Source organism: Gossypium hirsutum, chromosome A04 (assembly GCF_007990345.1).
Source record: "Gossypium hirsutum isolate 1008001.06 chromosome A04, Gossypium_hirsutum_v2.1, whole genome shotgun sequence".
Lineage (NCBI taxonomy): Eukaryota > Viridiplantae > Streptophyta > Magnoliopsida > Malvales > Malvaceae > Gossypium > Gossypium hirsutum.
The window spans coordinates 80,182,236-80,206,653 of NC_053427.1; the positions used below are offsets into that span (position 1 = coordinate 80,182,236).

Here is a 24,418-nt window from a genome sequence, read left to right on the forward strand (position 1 = left end):
TACATGTCTAGGATTGGATATGGTAAGGAAAGACTTGGTTTTTTAGTGGTCAAATATGACTCACCTCCCTTTCCTGGGAACTTACCTGGTGCACAGTTCGCATTCACTTCTTCAGTTTTTCTTTTAAAATAAAAATCTTGGAGAATCAAAATTGTTTGATTGAATCTTGTGAATAATTGAATGTGAGTATTATAAAATTTCCATAGCATGTCATGCATATATGAGATAAACATGCCATATAGTTTAGGAAAGAATGTCATATGTACTTGTCATGCATATATTGATCATACATGATTGAAAATGGAAATTATAAAAACATTGCATATTTTTTAAAATATTAAGTGGGAGAAGGTCCCTAAACAAGACCTACGGCCTCCATCAATGGTCTCTTGTGATGACATGACAAGTGCACTACCTCACGGTAGGCTTGCTATGTGGATTTCACTGAAGATATTTCTTGGAAATAAGAAGAATTCTCTTGTGAAAGTTAGTTGCTATTAGAAAATTGGGTTTAATAGCTTTAGAAATTTAATTTGATGGCCTTAAATGGTAATTAGAACATCACTATCCATGATAGAAGGTAATATGTTTAAGTTCGGCTTAATTGAATGATATATTTAAGGGTAAAATTGTAATTTAGAAATTAAAGCTATAATTAAATAAAACAAAAGGATGTCATCATCTTCCAATGAGCTTAGTGCCGAAAAGTTTAGGGAAGAACACCATTTTTGGGTGCTTGAGGTTTGGCCAAACAATTTAGTGCATGCATGATCGAGATTTGAATAAAAAAAGACAATAACCAAGAGAAATGAAAAATTGTGGAGTAGTCCTTACATTTTAATTGGAAGAGAATAGTAGGTAAGTTCATAGTTATTTGCTACTTAATGTGTTTTACTTGTAATTTATATTATTATTTTCTTGTTAGTTGATCTCTTTGTATGTACACGTGAATATAATTTAGTTAATTATATAATTATTAGAAATGCAAGTATCACACACATATATATATATATATGAAATTGAGAAGTGGTTATTAGTAGTGTTTCTTGGATTTAAAATGAATTGTATGAGACTGTAATGAGTTCTAATATGTATACAAAAATGTTGAAGTACCTTCATTGTACCTCGAATCCCTTGTAAATACTTCGGTGTCCCTAATCGTACATTTGTGCCCCTGAATGCACTTCGGTGCCCCTGATTGCACACTCATGTTCCTGATTGCACTTTGGTGCCTCTGTTTTGCATCCATGATGCCCCTGAAATGAATGAGGTTTGAGTATGTGAACCGGGTAATACTTACATGGAATTGTCATATTCTAGTTATGATGTATTCTTGAAAACTTATAGACAAAGAAATTGAGAATTTTAGTTATCATGTTATAATTTTTAAGTGAATCCTTTACTTAAAGCAAGTCAAGTAGAATTTACATTATGATCTTACTAAGCTATTTAAACTTAATGATTTTTCTTATGTTATTTTGTAGTTAATGATTGCAGATGACTCAAAGGATCGACATCAAATCTCACACTATCCATTTACTTTTGGTAGCTTTTCTATATCTTTTTAGGTTGTGGCATGTATATAGGTTTTGCTGTAAGAAGGGTAATATTAGAAGTTTTGGAAGATATAAAAAGTTATCTAGTACTTATGAATGTGTTATGTAATGTCGAATGATAAACTTTAATAGTATGTTTAGAAGATAATAGTGTGGTTGGTTATGAAAGTTGAATTGAGGTGTGTTAAAAGATAAGTTTTGGTGTAATGTTTAAATGTTTAGTTGTAATTGAGGTACATATGAATGGTACATTAGTTAGAAGTTTAAGTTATTAATTTTGATATGTTTTAAGTGTATGTTTTGATTGTTTTGGTCATGGGATGGTTTGTGTTTTATGTGTACCTTGTATATTTTGATTGTTTTGGTCATGGGATGGTTTGTGTTTTATGTGTACCTTATTGGGCAAGTTTTGGCTTGATTTTTTCTTGTTTAAGGGGTTAATTTGGAAGCACACAGCCTTGGACACAGGCTATTACACAACTGTATGCCACACACAGTCACCTCGTACAGCTGTGGGTACTCTAATAATTTTAGTACGGGTTTCAAATGGGCTGAGACACGGCCGTGTCTCTCAAGTCAGTGAGTTACACAGGCTAGCACACGACTTGCGACACGACAGTGTGAGCTAAGTTAGTGAGTTAAATAGTCTATGACATAGGCTGGAACACAGTCGTGTTTCCTTGCTTCGAATGCTCACACGGTCTGAGCTACGTCACACGGTTGTGTGACCTCCTGTTTTCCAAATTTTCCTAAATTTATGTTTTGATTCATTTTGATCCCTGATTGCTTTCAAACTAATTTTAGGGCCCCGTAAACTCGAATTAAGGCCCATGTGAATATTTATTCTATGAATTGATATATGTTCATAAATTAATTGAATATTTTTTTTAAATTAAGATAAGTTGTTCAGTTTGGTTCTGTAACACTTCGATCCTTAATCCGGCAACGAAAACGAGAGACAAATATTACATGAATGCCTAAGGAATTAGGTTCATGTACTAATTGGATGAAAATTCATGTTCTTACTAGTTGATCATGATCACCCCATGGTGACTTGATTTAATGGGTGTGAGAATTATCATTACAATGGCTTACAAATGTTTTCAAGGTTTAATGTACAATGCATGCATCATCTTAATCTATATCGTAATGTTGCAAAATATTTTCAAACATTTGCTTAATATAAAGATATTAGTATATGAAAATTTTATTTTTAGTTCGAAAATGACACCAACTCTCTTATTGAACACACTCACTAAAAGCAAATTGAACAGAAACAACTATAAGGAAAGGAAAAGTGATAAACCTCAAAAGTAACATATTTTAATCCCATGCTTGACATATTTTTTGATGATTTATCATAATATTTAGTGAATTTAATGCTCTTAATCCTTTAATTTCATGTTTTATATGTAGATGAGCATAGGAAAGTGAAAAGTGCAAGAAAAAGGCCAAAAAAGGACAAAATAGGTTTATTTCAGTGCTGCACACGGCCTAGACACTTCCACACGGGTAATCCACATGCCCGTGTAAGACACACAGGCAGACTACACACCCGTGTGTCATGGTCGTGTCGACTTAAAATCATATTAGAATTGCACACAGCTTGAGCACCACCACACGGGCATGCCACACGGCCGTGTCCCTATCGAGACCTATTTTAATTCTACTCAGAAAAAGGCCAATTTTAGGCTATTTTGGGCATTCCAAAGTCTATTTAAACACCCTAGAAGAGGATCAAAGGGGACACACATAGTAGAAGGCGGAGAATACTCAAAGACAACCATCAGAATCAGCTCAGAAGCAGGATCTACTTCAAGACTGAAGATCTCCATTCAATTTCTTTAGAAGTTCTTTGGGTTTCTTTATATTTTGTTGTTTTCCCAATTTTGAGATGTTTTCCCCCATCGTTATGAACTAAACTCCCTAAATACCTAAGGGAGATGAAACCTAAGATAGAACTTATTATTATTTGAATTATATGATGAATACTTGTCTTATTCTTAATTATGAGTTTTAATCCTTGCTTTGATATTCCAGGATATTAATTCAGGTTTTGATGTGCTTATTCAAAGGAGCAAAAGCCCCTTTTTAAGAGTAGATCTTCCATAATTAAGCGGAGTTACATGTAATCCTAGAGATAGAATGACATAAATCTGCTGGATTAGAGTCAAATCTAATAAGAGAGTTCATAGATCGAGTTAATGTGACAATAGGGGTTTTATTAATCAACCTAGAGTCAGTTGTTTTTAGTCTCGAGAGAGATATTAACATAAGCTAGGGATTCCTACGGATTAAGTCAAGTGAATAAATTGTCTAATTCAGAAGTAATAAGTGAAGTCTAAGTGGATTCTTCCTTGGGTATTGTCTTCGCCATCGGTTTTCCAAAAGTATTTTCCAACTTTAATCTTTGTCATGTTCTTAGTTAATTAAATAGTTAATATTAGTTTAAAAACATCTCTTTAATTCTTAGGTTAGATAATAAAAAGATAGCAATTACTAGTACTTTTAGTCCTTGTGGATACGATATTTTCGGTCTCACCACAACTATACTACTGTTCGATAGGTGCGCTTGTCTTAGTCGAATTTTTAGTTAGTTTAGCGACCATAAAAAAGAACCTAATAATTGTCTTAGGATGTGAAAAACTTAAAATAATTATTGATATAGTGCCGTCTGGCTACTAAATCTAAGGTTAGAAAATGCTGGGAAGAGCCTAATGAGATAGCTCATTGCTATATGTTATCAAGTGTGACCAATACTCTATATAAGCAATTGGAGAGCTGTAAGACTGCTAAAGCAATTCTAGATAAGCTAAAAGACATGTTCAAAAGCTAAGCTACCTTGGCTCGACAGTCTAGTATAACTAGCTTAATGAATGCCCAACAAAAGCCCGACACTCCAATCAAAGACCATATGATCAATCTTATGGGATACTTTGCTAAGGCCATAGAAAATGAGACCAAGTTGGACCAAATCACCCAAATAGAGATGATGTTCAAAAGCCTATCCAAGAATTTTTTCTAATTTTTGGGCCGCATATAACCTTGGCAACAAAAGCCTAATATTTACACAATTCATGAATGAGTTACAATCTTATGAGTTGGTGTTGAACGACGGTCAGCCAATCCAAAAAGTAGAAGCGAATATAGTTGTCGCTTCTTTCTTAAAAGGGAAGGGAAAGCGTGCTAGAAAGGAAGAGAACCAGAAAGCCTAAAGACTTATTTAAATCTAAATGCTTCTTTAGAAAGAAAGGGCACTTCAAGGAAAACTGTAAAAAATGGAAAGAATACCTAGGTACCAAAAGCAAAGGTATAAAACTCTTGATGATAGAAGCTTGTTTAGTGGAAGACTTAATAGACCATCGAGTCATTGATTTGGGAGTCACTAATGAGTTTGTGTATCTCTACAGATGTTTGAGTAAACGAAAGATCTTAGAGATAAAAGCTTATCGTTGCAGACCGAGAATGGGACAAGTGTAGAAGCTGAAGTAGTGGGAGATGTACATCTTTTTTTTGATAATTTTAGAAAGATTATTTTAATAGATGTTTTCTATGTACTAAGTTTCAAAAGAAACTTAATTTTCGTTGTATGCTTATATAAAGAGGGTTTAACCGTGACTTTTAATAATAAAATTACAATATTTAGAAATTACAATCTTATCTGTAATAGATGGATGTCAAATAATCTTTATTTTATCAAATCAAATATGTACACACTGCTTGAGACTGAAATATCAAATAAAAGACTTAAAACTTCTCACTCTAATGAGGCATACCTTTTGCATTTGAGACTTGGCCATATTAACCTAGAGAGAATCACTAGACTTGTGAAAGACGACATTTTAAGTTTGCTTGAAGAAGTTGATCTTCCACAATGTGAATCTTGCTTAGAAGGTAAGATGACTAAGTGATCTTTTAATGCAAAAGGAACGAGGGCAGGAAAACCCCTAGAATTTGTTAACACTAACGTATGTGACCTCATGAATGTTAGTGCAAGAAGTGGTTACGAGTACTATGTAACCTTTATTGATTACTATTTCATATATGAATATGTATACTTGATGCATTGTAAAAATGAAACCTTTGATAAATTCAAAGAGTTTCGTGCAAAAGTGAAGAAACAACTAGGTTTACCTATAAAGGCACTTCGGTCTGATCGAGGTGGGGAATATTTATCTGATGAGTTCTTAAGGTATCTCATAGATAATGAGATTCTATCCCAATTAACCATGTCGGGCACTCCACAGCAAAATAGAGTGGGAAAGAGATAAAATTGAATGTTGTTAGACATGGTACGTTTGATGTTAAGTTATTCGAAGCTACCAATCTCTTTTTAGGGATACGATATACAAACAACTTGCTATATTCTGAATGATGTGCCAAATAAAGAAACATCAAAAACCTATATGAATTGTAGCATGGAAAGAAGTCAATATTAATAATTTTAGCATTTGGGGATGCCCAACCTACGTATTGGATAAAAATGTGAGCAAGTTGGACTCAAGAATAGAATTGTGCATGGTTGTAGGATATCCAAAGGGTGGTTTGTTTTATAACCTGAAAGAGAAAACTATTATAGTCTCAACTCATGCTACTTTCCTTAAAGAAAGTTAGATGAATTACTTCAAACCTCAGAGTAAAGAAGTACTCGAGGAGATTTCGAGAAATATAAAAAAACCCTACGGAAATGGTTCAAGAATCAACTCCTAATAGTAGACCTGCAAACAATCAGCAGCATAGGGAGCCTTGTCCCAATAGGAGGGTTTCTCGTAGGCTTGAGTTCTTACAATTTGGAGGAAGTGTTTTTAACACTAAGTCTATCGAATAGGAAGATGATGACCCACGCACATATGAAGAAGTAATACAGTGTACTGATTCCAACCTCTGGAAAATAGCTATAAAAGCTGAGATGGACTCTATGTATTCCAAATTAGTGTGAGAACTTGTAGACTTACCAAAAGGGATAAAACCCATAGGGTGTAAGTGGATCTACAAAAAGGAAAAGAAATATGGATGGAAAAATGGAAACTTATAATGCTAGACTTATAGAAAAAGGTTATACTTAAAAAGAAGACATCGATTACGAAGAAACCTTCTCTCAGATTGCTATGCTTAAGTCAATCCGTATATTACTATCCATTGTGATGGCTCTCAATTACGAGACCTGACAAATAGATGCCAAGACAATGTTTTTGAATGACTATATTGAAGAGAGCATCTACATGATGCAACCTACCAAATATATAGCTAAAGAAAACGAGCATAAAGTTTGCAAACTGCTTAGATTCATATATGAACTTAAGCAAACGTCTCACTCATGGAATCAAAGATTCGATCAAGCGATCAAGACTTTTAGATTTGAGCAAAACATAGATGAACCTTATGTTTATAAACGTTTAGGGGATGGAAAGATGATATTTCTCATTCTATTTGTCAATGATATTCTACTCATTTGGAATGATGTAGGGACATTATCATCGGTTAAACTGTGGTTAACCCAATAGTTTAGCATGAAGGACTTGGGAGAAGCTAATTTTGTTCTAGGTATTTGAATCTTAAGGGATCAAAAGAAAAAAGTGATACACTATCTTAGGTTTCATACATAGACAATTTATTGGAGCGTTATACAATGACCGATTCGAAAAGGGAAATTAAGCCTCCGTATTGAGATTCATCTCTCTTCAGAGGACTGTCCTAAGAAAACTGAAGAAAAAGAGAACATGATAAATGTTCCTTATGCTTCGACAGTAGGAATTCTTATGTATGCTATGTTATGCACACGCTCAGATATCTGTTTTGCAATGGAGTTGGTAACTCCATATCAGACGAATCCAGGACCAATGCACTAGCAAACAGTCAAGGATATACTCAAGTATTTACGGAGAACAAGGGATTATATTCTTGTATATTCTGGAGGGGATCTTAGTCCTATTGGATATACTAATTCAGACTTCCAAACATGCTGGGATTCGAGAAATTCGATATCGAGCTGTTTCTTTCCTAGATGGTAAGTCCATAGTGTGAATAAGTATCAAGCAATGTTGCATTGCTAACTTCACTATGGAGGGCTGGATATGAGGTATGGAAAAAAACTATGGCAATGTAACAATATGGATATAGCTAAAATCAAATAAACCATATAAGAATAAAACACATAAGGGAGATAGTAATGTTTGACATAATGGTAGGCGTAGTCAAAATACGCATATGAGGACAAAACCTGGGGATTTTTTTAGCCAAGACTCTTATAGCCAGAGAGCTCTTTGGGAAACATATAGAAGGGCACAAGAATGTGAAACATGACTCATCTACTTCGCTAGGGCAAGTGGGAGACTATTAGATCTGGTGTCTAAGTTTGTATTTTTGTCAATATACACTTGTAATTTTTCGAACAGATTAGTTAATAAAAAATATTCATTGATTATGATTAATATAATTTGTATTATTATCCTCAAATGGTTTTTGAACGTAAAGCAAAATGAAAGCCAATGTTGCTTATTGGTTGTCTAAATGCTTAACTAATATTAACAATATTACGTGGTTGGGTCGTAGTACATAAATACAACTTGTATTAGTAGACAAACCTAAACATGTCCTTAGTCTAATAAAAAATGAGAAAACAGATTAAAAAACTAATATGTCATCTATCAAATCCAATTGGAGAGATGCCTTGTCTTGGGTATTGGAGCGGATCACTCCGAGAAGATAAAGATATGGATGTGAATGACTAGACTGACAGTACAACAGACATAACCTAAGCAGAATAGATCTTAAACCCATTTATGGATTTATTCACTTGTGACGTTCATAAGGTGACATACTTAAATCCTGAGAGGATGACAAACTATGTATGCACGACTCGTACACTTTGATGTAAGTAAAAGTCTGACTTCAAATAGATAAGGAACTAAAAGCTGGTGCTTGGGTGTACAATTTCTGTAGTATGTAGTGTCATTCACAACAGTGAAATTCATGGCTCAAAACATGGGTAAATGATATCCTCTCATTGCTATTACATGGTTATGAAAAGTAAAGGTGACCACGGGTCGTCCGTCTTTGTGATAGATGACTTGATCATTGTTTGATGGTGATTGATTTTTAATGAATGAAGATGTAATGGTTACCATGAGACAAAATAGGATCATATTAGGAGAAAAGATATTATCCCAAAAAGATCAAGGATATCCTTTGAGGGTAACACACTTATGACAAGATCATTGGATGAGCATTGAGTAGTTGCTTTCGTAATGGTATGTTGCTGGGGAGAGCTCAGTCACGATACTATAGTGGAATGACTTCGTGACTAAATGAGTTTATAATTAATAGGCGAAAAGTTGGAACTTAATTATAAATCATTTGAACCTCAACTACAGTTCAATTGGTCCCTCTTCTAGCCCGTTGAAACTAGAAATGAATTGCATGTTTGAACAAAAAAGAAAGAATGAATAGGAAAAGAGAAATGAGAAACTTTCATGAATGATTATGGTTTTTTTTGAAATAGAGAAATGGAATCATTTGGAAATAAATGTAGGTTTCCAAAAAATGGAAATGAAAATGGTCCATTTGCAACCTTTATGGATTACTTAAAAAATTATAGGAAGAATAAGTTTATATTTTTGGACTGTTTTGAAGCCCACAAATGAAAATAAATCATTTGGTCATTGTGAACATGTTGAGTTGTGAAATATTGAATAATTTTCTTGAAATTTTACTAGGTGTAAAATCGTCAAAATTTTTTTGGGGTAAAATAGGGATGAGAAAATTGTTTTATATATAAATATTAAAGTTTATTTTGGGAAATAGAAAAACTAAATCGGGTTGGATCACATTATAGAGTACCGAGTCAAAAAAAGGCCCAGAAAGTACTTGTAACTGGACTCGATGTGAGAGAGGCCCAAAAACCCCTCATGGACTTGAAGGGGGGACAACCCTTGTAGGAATATTAGGGTGTGCCGTCCACCCTAGTCCTATTCTAAATAGGATGTTATTTTTTTTTGAAATAAACCATTACAGCTCAACAATCGTTTCTACCTTATCTTCCTATAAATAGATAACACCAGTATAGCTATTAACAAAACTTTGAGATATTGTTATTTTGTCGAAAAACTAAGAGAATTTATTCTCAACTATTACATATATTTTTCTAGAATAACAATTTTATCGATTTCTATTAAGAAGAGAAAATTTTCGTTTTCACTCCAAAAGGAGAGAAAACTTTTTCTAGTTTTGTGTTTCGATTCAATTGGTTCGAGCCTACACTCGAAGTAGTTCATGGTACGAGAATAGTGAAGAAAATCATTTAGTTGAAAGCTGGGAACAACGAATGTCCACTAAGTCGAAAACACAAATACGAATTTGGTTAAGGTTTATTGCCATAAATATCACAAATCGGGTCGATTTTTAAAATTTTAATTTTTCGCTGTGCAAGAAAATCGTTTTTAAATCAAGATTTCTCCAGCATATTCTTCGTAAAGGCTGAAAACTGTTCAGATGTGCCTTCCTTAATGAAAACTTCTTCGAGCCCTGATTGCATTGCTCACTTCAATAATAGTGGATTCTTCTTATTGAGCTAGGCTCCGTAAATATAAGGAAATTGAACTGCGTAAAAAAACTTTACTTTTCCCTTTGTCCATTGTGCTTATCATAGTTTTTTACTCATGCTTTGTTACTTGGTCTTTTGCACTTTGTAGGTTTAGCAACCGGTTCAGGTTAACAAACGTACCTATGATTTTAGTATATATACTAAGAATATAAAATAAAAAATACGCAGAAAAATAGAATAGGTAAAATAGTAATTTTAAAAGTTGAAATGTGACAAAGCGAAGCAAGCATTTATGTCCAGCTTAACCGTGTGGATCCAATTTTCTTTCTCTTTAAATCTCCTTTAGAATGGATTAGTGTTAGTGAGGTGACTTGGATTTTGTCATTTCTACTTATAACTAGCCCCCAAAATCATGTATCTAGATCAAAACGTTGCTAATATAGATTTACATATTAATAAAAGTATGAAATATAAATTAATTTTTTTTATAAATTGTAACAACTTAATAATCTAGGTTATATGAACTTTGATACATATACATACATATATAATTTTTTATATTATATTTTAAGTATAATGATAAATTTAATTCTTAATATTTATATTTTTTTATTGATGTAGCTCTTATATTTGATTAAGCTAAATTTGACCATCAACTTTTCATAAATATTAAAATTTAAGCATAAATATTAACTAAAACATCAAATTTTTAAACATGACAACTCGTATAATAATCCACGTGTTTTTATTTTTTATAATTTTGAATTTTTTATTCTTTAAATATTTTATAATTTTTAAATTATTTGTTGATGTGACATATAAGACAAATAGTGTTATGTAGCATGAAAGTATACGTAGATTGTCACGAAGGTTGTCACACCAATATCATTAAAAATTAATATTTTAATTAGTATTTCTATTGAAAACGCGATTTCACTCTTTTTAAAAAGTTAATGGTCAAATTTAGTTTTTAAAAAAAAAGAATAATGACCAAATTGACTTAAGATGTAAAAATTGAGGTTTAAAATTGTTCTTATACCTATATTTAAGCTATTCTTTCAAAATCATCTCTATATTTTGACAGTTAATAATAAGAGAAGATAACCACCTCTTGCCGACCAACACTTTTCCGAAATGGTGGTGCTGCTCCTTGGTCTCCACTAAGGGTGAGAAAAACTCGAGTCAATTAAAAATCGAAAAAAATTGAATTTTGAGTTAATCGAATTGAGTTATTCTTATTATTTTGTTTTGAATTTTTTTTCAAATACATATAGTTTTAAATTTATATGCTCTAACATGGAATTATTATATTGTAATAATATTTTAATTTGACATGTTTAATTTTTAAATTTAACTCGAAAAATTTCATTTGATTCAACTCAACTCGAATTTCATTTCACTCGACTCGATTCAAAGAAATTTCAAATCAAGATAAGATGATAAAATAGGTCTCGTCAACTCAATTAACTCAAAATTTTTTCACTCGATTTGATTGAATCGCTCACCCCTAATTCCCACCCCCACCCACCCTCCCACCCTTTCTTTCCTTTCCCTTAAGCCCTCCTGTTTTTTTCTCCACCTCGTCTTCCACCACCATTTTTTTGTCCTCCTTTGCTGGCCACTCATTTTCCAGCATAAGAGGACTATGTTTTCTTGGCAAAATAATGGTGTCCAAGGTTTTTCTTTGGACCCTCCCTTGAGGAGGTTTTCTCGAGTCATAGACGCTTGTGTTTATCAAATCTTTTGCGTTTTGTTTTTTCAAGTCCTTTGCAACTCGTTTTTGGTTGATATGTTCTTAGCACATCTGTTGTTACATGGCAGTAATGTTGTTTCTATGCCATCGGAGCAATGACCTAAAAAGAGGCTGAACGATTCAAGGTGGCTTGTTCACTTTGTTTGCTGTCTGCCTATTTCCTGACAAGTTAGGTTTGTCCGTGGTATGGCTTGAGTCCTGTTTTGATCTCCTTTAGGTTGTGGCTGGAAGCCTGATGCAAGTATAGTTTGCTCTTTTATGGTATAACTTGACAATTTGTCAAACATTCATAGTGTTTCTTAATTGTATTTTCTAATGGGCTTTCCATTGTAACTAGTATCTTTCCATTTTTTCTTTGTAATAATTTTACAATCAATAAAGAAAAATAAATAGGAGAGGAGGGAAAGGGAATTTAACAGACTTTGTGGAAATAGAAAACGTGGAGAATATGAAATTTATTAGATTAGATAGTGACGCAAGGCCCGACCAACTCTGAATGAGTGTCCTTCCAAGAAACTGTAAATGGGTGGTATTTGCCCATTGCATTAAAAGGTTAAAATAAAGGAAACTATGCAGCGCCTACAAAAGATAAAATCTACAATAAATTTACTGTAAATACGTCAAAGAGTAAATCTATAAAAAATATCAAATGAATTCCCACTATTCTTAACCACCCACCCCGTTTTATATATCACTATCTCGCTCGTATACAGCCTAATTTAGCCTCGGCCATGGCCACGAAGACCCTGCAGCACATTCCTCAACACATCTTCTTAATCTGCGTAACCCTATCTCCCCTCTGCTTCTCTTGCAATGAAGATTGTTTCACTTCTTTCACCCCAACAACAGCAACAGCTAGTCCAAACGTTTCCATCAAAGACCAGATACTTAGCCTGGCTAATGATCTAGAAACTGTGGATTGGATGAAACGAATACGGAGGAAGATACACCAGTACCCTGAACTAGCTTATGAAGAAGTTGATACCAGCCAGCTCATTAGGCATGAACTTGATCTGCTTGGTGTTCCTTATCGTTGGCCTGTGGCTACCACAGGTGTTGTCGCTAAAATTGGCTCTGGTTCTCCTCCCTTTGCTGCTCTCAGAGCTGATATGGATGCTTTACCTATTCAGGTCTGATTTTTTTTCTTTTCTTGTTTATTATTATTATTCTTCAACTTTCTTCACTTTTTGCCTTTCCTTTAAGAAAATCTAACACAAGGGTTTCCTGGAAAAAAAATGTTACTGTTCACTCATGAAGTATGGACTCATTGGGGTTTGAAATTCGATTCTTGAGTGGTATTCCCTTGGTGTAATACCATGATCAACAGTGTTTTAAAAGAATTTTAGTTGTTAAACAACCAATAATCATTAGCCCTTTGAAAGAAACCAGTGTTTTATGGTATTATATGATATATAGTAAATAGTCACAGGTTTTCGCTGTTTTGCTAAATACTGCTGGGCTATATTATACTAGAAGATCAGGAAAGCAAAATCGTACTTTTCTATACAGTGAAAAAAAGAAGAAGAAAAAGGTTTAAAAACAAATTTGTGGCTTGAGATTGACATGTTTTCAGCTTTACTAGAAAGGAATTAATTGGAGTGCCTTCGAATCGGACTATCAAAGCCCTGCCCTTTGTATTTTATTTTTATGTCATGCAGGAATTGGTGGAATGGGAGCATAAAAGCAACGTAGACGGTAAAATGCATGCTTGTGCCCACGATGCCCATGTTGCCATGTTGCTAGGAGCAGCAAAGATACTGCAAAAGCTGCGATGCGCTTTACAGGTCAAGCATAATTATGACAAAACTCCATTCCAATTTTTAAGAATATTATTAAGGTCAAATTTTGCTAGTGCTCTCTTCACTATATTTACTTTACGACTTAGTAACTTTTAATTTTAATATTCAAGTCGTAAGTACTAACAAAACTGTGATTAAATTTTTTTTATTTCTAAAATTTTATTTGGTAAATATACTAATATATAATATTTCATTAGCTTACAAAAGTCGCTATTTTAATTATTAAATTTAACGACTATCATTTCGGTTAAAATTAAGTAAATTAGAGAAAACGATTAAACTTTTGTTTACCATTGAGGTTAAAAAGCACTCTTCAAGCCAAACCTTGATTTCAAACAAAAAGAAATATAAACAAGTAACTTTTCAAACTAAATTTTGATTTTAAACTAAGATTTAATCAAACTAAAAATTCAAAATTTTTAAGTTTTGGCTTTTGAAGAAGTGCTTTTTAATGAAAATATCTTTTCTTCATTCATTCAATTAAATCTTTTATTTTACAATATAATGTTTAGAATTGATATTTTATCTTTTTAAAATTATTTTTTAATAGTAATGATAAACACACAGTAAAGTAAAGTAAACTAACCTTAAATCTGTAACACAGTATTTGACCTAAAAATGAAATTTCAAAATTAAGAAAGGAAAGGAATTACAATCTATAAATTACAGGGAACTGTAATTCTAATATTTCAACCAGCTGAGGAACGCGGTGAAGGAGCCAAACAAATGATCGAAGAGTCAGTGCTTGAAAAGGTAGAGGCCATTTTTGGGTTGCATCTGGTGCATGAATATCCCGCAGGTGTGGTTGCCACACGAGCTAAAGGATTTCTAGCTGGCTGTGGGAGCTTTAAAGCCACAATTAGCGGCAAAGGAGACCATGCTGCAATTCCCCATCTCGCCATTGATCCAATTTTGGCAGCTTCCACAGCGATAATAAGTCTACAAAATATAGTTTCAAGGGAAACTGATCCTTTGGATTCTCAGGTATACCTATTTCTACGTACAACGTCCAGAGACAGCTAATCAAATAAATGATCCTTGGCCTGACATTGGATTTTATGTAATTTATTGCATACTGCAGGTGGTCTCAGTGTCTATTATTCAAGGTGGAACTGCAATCAATGTAATCCCAGACTCAGTGACAATAGCAGGAACTTTTAGAGCTTTCAGTACGACGAGATTCAATGCACTTAGGGAGAGAATAGAAGAGGTGACAACAATGCGTATGGAATTTGAATCATTAATAAATTTGATGTAAATATTCATGGACTTGCTGTTATCAGGTAATTAAAGCTCAAGTAGCTGTACATCGGTGCTCGGCTGCGATCGAATTCTCGGGAAAAGATCACCCTACAATTCCTCCCACCGTCAATGATGAAAAGGTGTTCGAACATGTAGTGCGCGTATCGAGGGAGATAGTAGGAGAAGAAAACACAAAAGTAGCTCCTATGTTTATGGGGAGCGAAGACTTTGCTTTCTACTTAGACAAGGTTCCTGGAACATTCCTTTTCTTAGGAATTCGCAATGAGAAAATTGGAGCCATACATCCTCCACATAGTTCTTATTTCACCATTGATGAAGATGTGTTTCCCATTGGGGCGGCAATTCATGCAGCATTTGCACATTCATTTCTCTCAAATTATACAAGTTCAGTTTGACTACTGCCAGAAATGTAAATAGAGATTGCCGTACAATGATAATGATATGATTGCTATTTTATAGTTTCGTCTCTTATCTTGGTTGTACTTCACTATGTATTAATATCCAATGTCATTCATAAGTTGATTTTAATCTTACACGAGTCTCACAGATTTAAATGGTAATCATCATTGTATTTAGTATTAATGGACGAAAAAGTAACATAATCTCTTATCTTTCCCGATATTCACCGCTCACAATTATAATTATTATATCTATTAACTCCTACAACAAACATCTTTGATATGAATATGTTTAGACACAACGGTCTATTTGGTTAATTTTGAATCAGAGTCAATCTAGATTCGATTAATTTGGGTTTTAAAATTTTAGTTATTTCAAGTTGGATCAATTTCGAGTTTGAGAGTGAAATTATTTCAAGTATTTCATGTTGAGTCATATAAATTCAATTTAATACACAATTTATATTGAATCGAATTATTTTAGGTTAAAATTATTTGTACATTTTAAGTTATTATCAAAATAGATAAAATCAAATTTCTTAATTTTAAAATACAATATTTAATTGATTTAAATTTATTATAAAATTAATATTTAATAGTTTGTTGGGATTTAATTATGTTAATAATTTTGGGAGTTAATAGTAATTCCAATAATTGTCCGTTGGGTTCTACTTTGTACGTAGATTCATATAAAGGCTATTGCCATACAACATGTCCATTGGGTCATACTTTGTACGTAGATAGTATTTTCAACTAATAGACAAATTGTTGGCTTAATATCGCATGGTTATAAAACATGCCAAAATGCTAAAGTAAAAAACCCCACTTATATCATCAAGAAAAAAACAAGTCCGTTGGAAACAAACCTGCATATAAGTGGGATCTGTTGTGAGGTTGTTAAAAAAAATTTAAAAAAATATTTTCAACATGTTTCAAATTAATAATTCATACATTCTCATATATTTATTTTTTTATAATTTTCATAATAATTGATATATTTATTTATTTATTTATAATTTTTGGATCCTTCCTAATTTTTATTATTGTCTCATATTTTTTTAGTATACTCTCGTAATATTTTTTTTGTTCTTTCATATAAATTTTTATACTTTTTAGAATTTTTTTGGTATACCCTTATAATTTTGGGTATTCTCTCAAAATTTTTTTTGTATGGTTTCAGAATCAGGATTCGGTACAAAATAAAATTTTAGAATAAAAAAATATTATTTTTTAAATATTAAGAGATTCTAATGAGATTTTGTAATGAAAACAATTAATAAATTTTAAATTATTATATTTTTGACAAAATTTGGTAAAGAAAATAATATATTTGATGATAACTTTAAAAAAATAAATAATTTATCAAGACGAACCAAACTTGGTATCCCATCATAATTTTTAGTATTCTCTCATACTTTGTTTGCATTCCCTCAAAATTTTTTGTAACCCCACATGTTTTTTCAGGTTCACTCAAAATTTTTGGTACTTCCTCTAAATTTTTGATATTCTCTCATATTTTTTTTGTGAACTTCCACATGATTTTTGGTATTATTTTGAAAAGAGGATCTGACATGAGATATAATTTTAGAGTAAATAAAAAATGTAATTTTTAAATATTATGAAATTTCAGTGGATTTTTGTAATGGAAAAAAATTGTAACTGTTAAATTATAATTTTTTATGCTAAAATTTGATACTAAAAAATTATAATTCATGATAAATTTTTAAAAAATGTGAAAAATTAAATAAACGAAAAAAATTTACTAAGACAAACAAAAAATTGGTATACCTCACAATTTTTGGTATCCCCTTGCACTTTTTTGAACTTCCTTATATATATATAGTATTTGTTAATAATTTTTGGTACATCTTAATATATTTTTTAAGTCCCTCAAGCTTTCATAATTTTTGGTAAATTCTAATAATTTTTTATATCCCTTCATATTTTTTTAGTACTTAGAATTTTTTATATTTCCTAATTTTTCTTAGTACTTCCTAATTTTTGGTATCCCCTCATGTTATTTGGTATTCTCTCGTAATTTTTGAGACTTCCTCATATTTTTTGGTATTTACTTATAATTTTTTGTGTTCTCTCATATTTTTGGTGTTCCCTTAGAAATTTTGGTACTTTCTCAACAATTTTGATACTTCCTCATAATTTTTGGTATGGTCTTAAAATTTTTTTGTATGATTTCAAAATGAGGATTTGAAATAAGAAATATAATTTTTGAGTAAAAAAATATATAATTTCTGAGGAATAAGTAATTTGATTAACATTTTGTAATAGAAAAAAATTGGTAAGTTTTAACTTATTTTTTTTCTTGCTAATATTTGGTATGGAATAAATTATATATAATGAGAATTTTTAAAATTCTGAAAAATTAAATAAATGAAACAAATATAATTAGATCAATCAAAAAATTGAGGGATTATCAAAAGTTCTGGGAGACTATCAAATATTGGTTTGTCTTATAAATTTTATTTTATTTATTTAATTTTTATTTAATTTTAAATTTATTAGTATATATAAAAAAAATTATAAGTATGCAAAAATAAACCTTTATACTAAAAATTAATTCCTCTTGTCAAAACTTAATTTTGAAAGGATATCCAAAATTTTGAGGGCATACAAAAAATTATGAGAGAACACCAAAAATTAGAGGCTACAAATAATTATGAAGGGGTACCAAAAGTTATGAGAGGATACCAAAAATTATGAAGGTCTAACATTCCCAACCTGGCCTAGATGTTTAGACCCAAATTCGGAAGGGTACATCGGCTATCAAGATGACCTAGTACGACCGGGATTTATAAAACAGTTAATTTAAAATATTTATTTATTTTGGAAGAAAACTTATTCTATTTTCAAAAAAAACTCACAAGTTATCAAAAACCAATTTAATTTAACTTTCCTAAGTAGTGGTGACTACTTTTAAGGAAGCTTAGTTAATTTTCCATTTTTTATTACTCAAAATTTGTCTACAATCTAGCCGCGGAAAAGTGATTTTTTACTTGGTTTTAATAAAACTATATTTCATGTCTTAATTAAAAAAAATCTTATTTTAAAATTAAGTTGAATGTTATGTATGCTAAATGAACCCTACATATGAGTCCTATGCCACAAAATAAATAATACTGTACAGTTTCGAAATAACAGGAATTATAAAAACAAGCCTAACAATACTTTGATAAAAATAAAATGTTTCTGAGCCGTCCATATGTCGCGTCCGAGTCCTACCTTTGGTGGGCTATTTATAGAGATGGAAAAAATAGGGAGTGAGCTATGAAGCTCAATGTGAGTTTCATCACAAGTAAACCAATTCAAATGCTTAAATATATAGAAACAAAACGCATAGAACAAAACACAATAACAATTTCAAAATATCGATATTTCAAACCACTTCCACAATGTATACATATAAATATAAATGTCATCTCAGTAAGTCCAATTTGTATGCACATGCTTTATTAATGCCATACAGTTTCGGTTTAACAAAAAAGTTCCTACACCACCGCTACACACCACAATGGGAGTTCCCCTGAACTTCAACCACCTACATACCGAGTTGTGGTTTAACCACCGTTGGTTTTGTAGATAAAGTCTACCACTGGAATGTGGATACGCAACAAAATTAGCAGATGAAACCTGCAACTCAGCTGTGGGTACGCAACAAAATATCGCAGATAAAATCTGCCACTAGGCTGTGGATACTAAACAAAAATTCGCAGATGAAACCTACCACTGGGTTGTGGGTGCACATCAAATTTACAAATAAATTGTCATTTCTTTCTCCGTATATATCGTCCCACCCCATGCAATGCAATAGGACAAGCTCAAAATGGATCAATACTGTAGCATTTAATTATGCTTTTAACAGAACAATACGATAGCAATGAATATCCTATAATAGTTCAATATAGTAGCAAATAAAATGCTTATAACAGATCAACTTTGTAGCAAAAGTCATGCTTATTAAGTGTTCATTTTAACGGTAACATAAGACATGTTGTATGTACAATCACAAATACAGATACAATAGACATATGTATTATTCACAATTTATGAAAATATAATATTAATTCAGTCAATTAGATCATTTATTCTAGAATTAATTGTATTTTTAGAGGCTTAATTGAATAAAAATTAAACATTAAATAGTGCGGGAATCAATTACGAACTAATTTGAACAAAATATAAAATTCTGAGAAAAATTATAAAATTTGTAAATAATGGGATGAAACTGTAATATCTAAAAAATAAGAGCAAAACTAAAAAATTTGAAAACAAGAGAAAAATTTTAAAATCTGAAAAACATGGACAAAATTGTAAAAATCTAAAAAAATAGGGGGAAAACTATAAAATGTAAAAAATAGGGCAAATCTGTAAAATTTAGAAAACATGGGCCAAACTATAAAATATGGAAAATAAGTGACGCACAGCCGTGTGGCTGGACCGTGTGGAAAGCCCTAGACCGTGTGGAGGGGGTACACGGTCGTGTGAAAATCGAAAAACTTAGGGTTTTAAGGGAACATGTTCGTGTGAGAGGCCATGTGGTCGACACGGGTGGCCTACACGCCTGTGTGGCCCTATCCCGAAGTACGATTTGCCTCGATTTACTTGTAAAAGAATACACACCTGTCTCTGGGATATCGAGTGACATCCCTCTCTTTCAGATTTGGTCCGATCACCTAAATTGAGTTCTTCAAATGATATTTACGCAAGATTTAATGACGAATTCCAAGATTTAAACAAGATTATCAAGAGTTTCGACAAAATTCGTAATGGGCTTTAATTGAATTGAAAGATTAGCTAGATCTGATGTTATTTCAGAATTTACGAGTTCTTACAAATCTAAACAAGAGTACTTACCTAACTTTTGATTAAAATACATGATGTGGTTGTCGGAAATTAGGAAACTGGTAAAGAAAACGAGTTAACAAAAATTAATTTTTAGTCAAGATAGAAAAATAATTCTCAGCAAAAAGATATAAAGTTTGATAAAAGAAAAGGGAAAATAAGATAAAAAGAATAATAGAAAGTGAAGAAATTAAAATCCATGTCTAATTAGGAAAGATTTGAGTAAATACGTAAAGTTTGAAAATCTTAGGTGACTGCATGGTAATTTCCCCTTTTTTGCTGAAATTAAAAGAATAATGAAGGAGGGTGGCATAACTTGAATTTGGTATTCAAGGGAGAAAGAAATGATGCTTAGCCATTGGGCTACTACCCGCACTTGATTATTTTCTACTCCATTTAATATATATTCAAATATGGTTTTGGTTATAGGTTGCTGAAAAAGAAAGAAAAGAATTAGGAGAAGTGTGGCTTGAACCTAGGACCTTTAGGGAGTACACTTAACATCAAGCTTAATCATTTACTTGGTCATTCTTTACAATTAACCCCCTATATTTTAGGGTGTTACAGTTCTCATCTCCTTAAAAAAAAAAATTTTCCCTGAAATTTCTGTTACTGGTATGTTATTCGCCACTACACTTTCATTGCACTACTCTGATTTCTATGTATAATTCTCCTCCCTATACTTCCTACTGCATTTCTTGAAAATCATATTCACTATCACAAGTTGCCTTTTGGTAACTTCACTAACAATTTCCTCTACCCTAAATTCCCAATTTTAACAAAAACACTATCGTCTTGAAGGCTAAGGTATTCTATAGTTTTCAAAAACTTCAGACATTAGTTATTTCATAAGTACTTATATCTAACGATCACAATTTATCTAAAGTTTCAGGAGTAATAGTAACTAAAGTAGGATCGACATCGAAGCTTCAGATTCAATTTTCTGTAGAAAATCAATTTTTCAAGAACTTGTGGCATGGTTTTTCTCGAAATACCCCTTTTTATGACATGCATGCAGATTCATTTATTTTTCCACAGCTCGAGTTTTGTAAACCTGTAGCTTTGATACCACCAAATGTAACCTTCCCAACCCGACCTAGACGTTAGACTCAAATTCGAGAGATTACATTGACCACCGAGATGGCCTAGTACGATCGGGATTTATAAAACAGTTAATTTAAAACATTTATTTATTTTGGAAGAAAATTTAGTCTATTTTCAGAAAAACTCATGAGTTATCAAAAATCGATTTAATTTAACTTTCCTAAGTAACAGCGACTACTTTTAAGAAACTTAGTACTCAATATCTTAATAATTATTATAAATTTAATGTCATAATTAAAATATACTAATATTACTCAATTTATAAATAAAATTTTGATTAAATAATTACTATTATTTAATAAAAATAATTTCAAAATTAATTAATTGATTTTTAATTTAAAAAATTAAAAACACCATCATATGTGGGGATCTAATGCTAGTTAGGCTGTATTTAGCAATGCTGTGAAAAAAACACTTTTGCCTTGTAAAGCACTTTTGGAAGAAAATTGTGCTAAACAAGTAAATTTTGGATGATATTTTTTGCTTTTCAAAAGTACTTTTGGGAAAATGGAGAAGTTAAAAATTTTAGATTTTCTTCTCCCAGAAGCATTTTTAGTGCTTAATTACTTTTTCATCCCTCATCTTTTTCCCTTCTTATTTTTCGCTGCAAAGGAGGAAGAAATCCGTTATTTCACAATATTATTTTTTAAAATAATACAAATATGTTAATATTTAATGGTTATATTTAAATATCTAAAATATAGTTTATATATTTTAATTAAATTTTATAAATAATTAATATTGATTGCTTAAAAATATTTAAAATTTATGTTTCATATATTAAAATATTAACAACAAGTTATAATAAATTGTTTTTTATATTCATACTAAAATATCATAATATTAACTAATTTGAACATAATTTAAAAAGATTTAAACTTTTAGAATTAAAAATAAATTCATTTTAAAATTATTTTTATCATTTTTTATCCAAAAATGTATTGTTTTGCGAAAATGATATAAAAATGAATTCTTAATATAATTTGAAAATGAAAATAATGTTGGAACATTTTCAAATGTTTATAGTGTTCCAATAACTATAAATGAATAGGTGTAATTAATCAAAAAGTTATATTATTTGATTTTTTGAAAAAGAATTATAACTATTTAAATAATATTATTTGAATAGTTATAATTAAATGAATAATTAAATGTTTATTTTAAAGACATTATTATTCAGAAAGACACCTATTGATGAAAGATGTCTCTATGAAGAGACATGAAAATTCCTATAAATAGGAATGAGATTTCATTTGGAAATTATACCAACAAATTTCTAATATTCTTTCTTTCCTTCCTTCATTTTCTAATATTATTAGATTATTCTATAAAGTATTACCGCAGAAATCCTTTATAGAAATTGAGTTCCTTGTCATACATTGCTCAGTGTGTAGTAGGCTATTCTCGTCAGTGCAAAAAGCAAATAGCCATTGGCTTCATTGTATCATCGAGGTTAATTTGCTTGAAACTTGTTTGCACACTAAAGATAGGTGGCGACAAATATAACCTTCAAGATAGTGGCTTGATATACACATTGGAACCTTGTCCTATTTCTTCTTCTGTTTGACTTCCGTTCGTGTGTTGAGGATTTTCCTTATCGGAGATTTGTACTAACAATTTTAAGGTTATATTTTATGATGACTACCACAACACATGAAAGTGGAGCACTAAGGGAGTTGGCTTCCAATTTTGTCAAACTTGACCGATTTGATGGTGGCAATTTTCGACAATGGCAGAAAAAGATACACTTCTTATTATCAACTTTAAAGATTGCTTATGTTTTGGATACCCAAGACCTGAAGAGACAGAAAACGAATCTGTTGTTGCCACCTGAGAAAGACAAAAATGAGACAATGCTGATTACATGTGCATGAGCCACATATTGAATGGTTTATCTGATGGTTTGTTTGACACCTATCAAAACGAGGCCACTGCTAAAGCATTATGGGACAAATTTGAGACAAGATAAATTACCGAAGATGTTACAAGTAAGAAATTTCTTGTCAGTCGTTTCAATAATTATCAAATGGTTGATGGTCGTTCTATTATGGAACAATTCCATGATATTGAAAATGGATGAAATGATTGTTGTATCCTCCATAATAGACAAACTTCCTCCATCTTGGAAAGACTTTAAAAGAAGTCTAAAACATAAGAAAGAGGAAATATCTCTTGAGGCTTTGGCAAATCATCTTTGTATTGAAGAAGAATATCGAAAGCAAGATCAGAAAGTGCATGTTATGGAGGAAGTATAGACTACTAAACCATTCAAGAGAAAGTTCAAACAGACTGATAGAGCACCTAAGTTCAAAAAGAAATAAAAGGGCTCATGCTATCATTGTGGTAAGCCAAGACATTTCAAGAATGAATGTCGATTTTTAAAGAAGAAATCATTTTCTAAGGCTGATAATAACGAAAAGTTCGTTGCAATGATATCTGAAATTAATATGGCACAAGATGATAATACATAGTGGATTGATACTAGAGCAGCCAAACATGTGTGCAAAGATAAATGCTTGTTCACAAAGTTCATATATGTAAAAATGACAATCTCTTGTACATGGGAAATTCTTCCACCGCAGCAATCAAAGGCAAAGGTCTGTTAAACTACAATTCACTTCTGGAAAGGTTTTAACCTTAAATGATGTATATTATGTACCAGAAGTTAGAAAGAATTTAGTGTCTGGAAGTTTGTTAAATAAGTTTGGTTTCAAACTTGTTTTTGAGGCAGATAAGTTTATTTTGTCTAAGGGAGGAATTTTTGTAGGGAAAGGGTATATGTATGAGAGTATGTTCAAACTGAATATTATTAATAAGAATAAAAATACTATTTCTGCTTATATGGTTGAATCTTTTTGTTTATGGCATTATAGATTAAGTCATTTGAATTATATGAAATTGAATGACATGTATAAGTTAGATTTAATTCATGTTTTTAATAATAATATTGAAAAATGCAATACATGTATGTTGACTAAAATTATAAGAAACCTTTTCCCTAAGGTTAAAAGAAAAACAAAATTGCTTGATTTGATACATAGTGATTTATGTGACATGCATAATACTCCTACATTAGGTGGAAAGAAATATTTTGTTACTTTTATTGATGATTGTTCTAGATATTGTTATGTATATTTATTGCACTC

General features: G+C 31.3%; 1 protein-coding gene across 1 annotated transcript; it reads left to right on the plus strand.

Moving 5' to 3' along the window:
- The first annotated feature begins 11,780 nt into the window (after nt 1-11,780).
- LOC107948976 (IAA-amino acid hydrolase ILR1-like 1) lies at nt 11,781-15,446 on the plus strand. The gene is made up of 5 exons (XM_016883660.1): nt 11,781-12,981; nt 13,510-13,635; nt 14,320-14,634; nt 14,732-14,860; nt 14,934-15,446. Exons 1-5 carry the CDS (start codon nt 12,583-12,585, stop codon nt 15,306-15,308), a joined length of 1,344 nt encoding a protein of 447 aa, XP_016739149.1. The 5' UTR covers nt 11,781-12,582; the 3' UTR covers nt 15,309-15,446.
- The last annotated feature ends 8,972 nt before the right edge of the window (nt 15,447-24,418 follow it).

Coding starts and splice junctions, on each gene's coding strand:
- LOC107948976 (XM_016883660.1), top strand. CDS start 12,583: ATGGCCACGAAGACCCTGCAGCACATTCCTCAACACATCTTCTTAATC. Junction 14,635..14,731: donor CTGATCCTTTGGATTCTCAG/GTATACCTATTT, acceptor TGCATACTGCAG/GTGGTCTCAGTGTCTATTAT. Junction 14,861..14,933: donor TTAGGGAGAGAATAGAAGAG/GTGACAACAATG, acceptor TGCTGTTATCAG/GTAATTAAAGCTCAAGTAGC.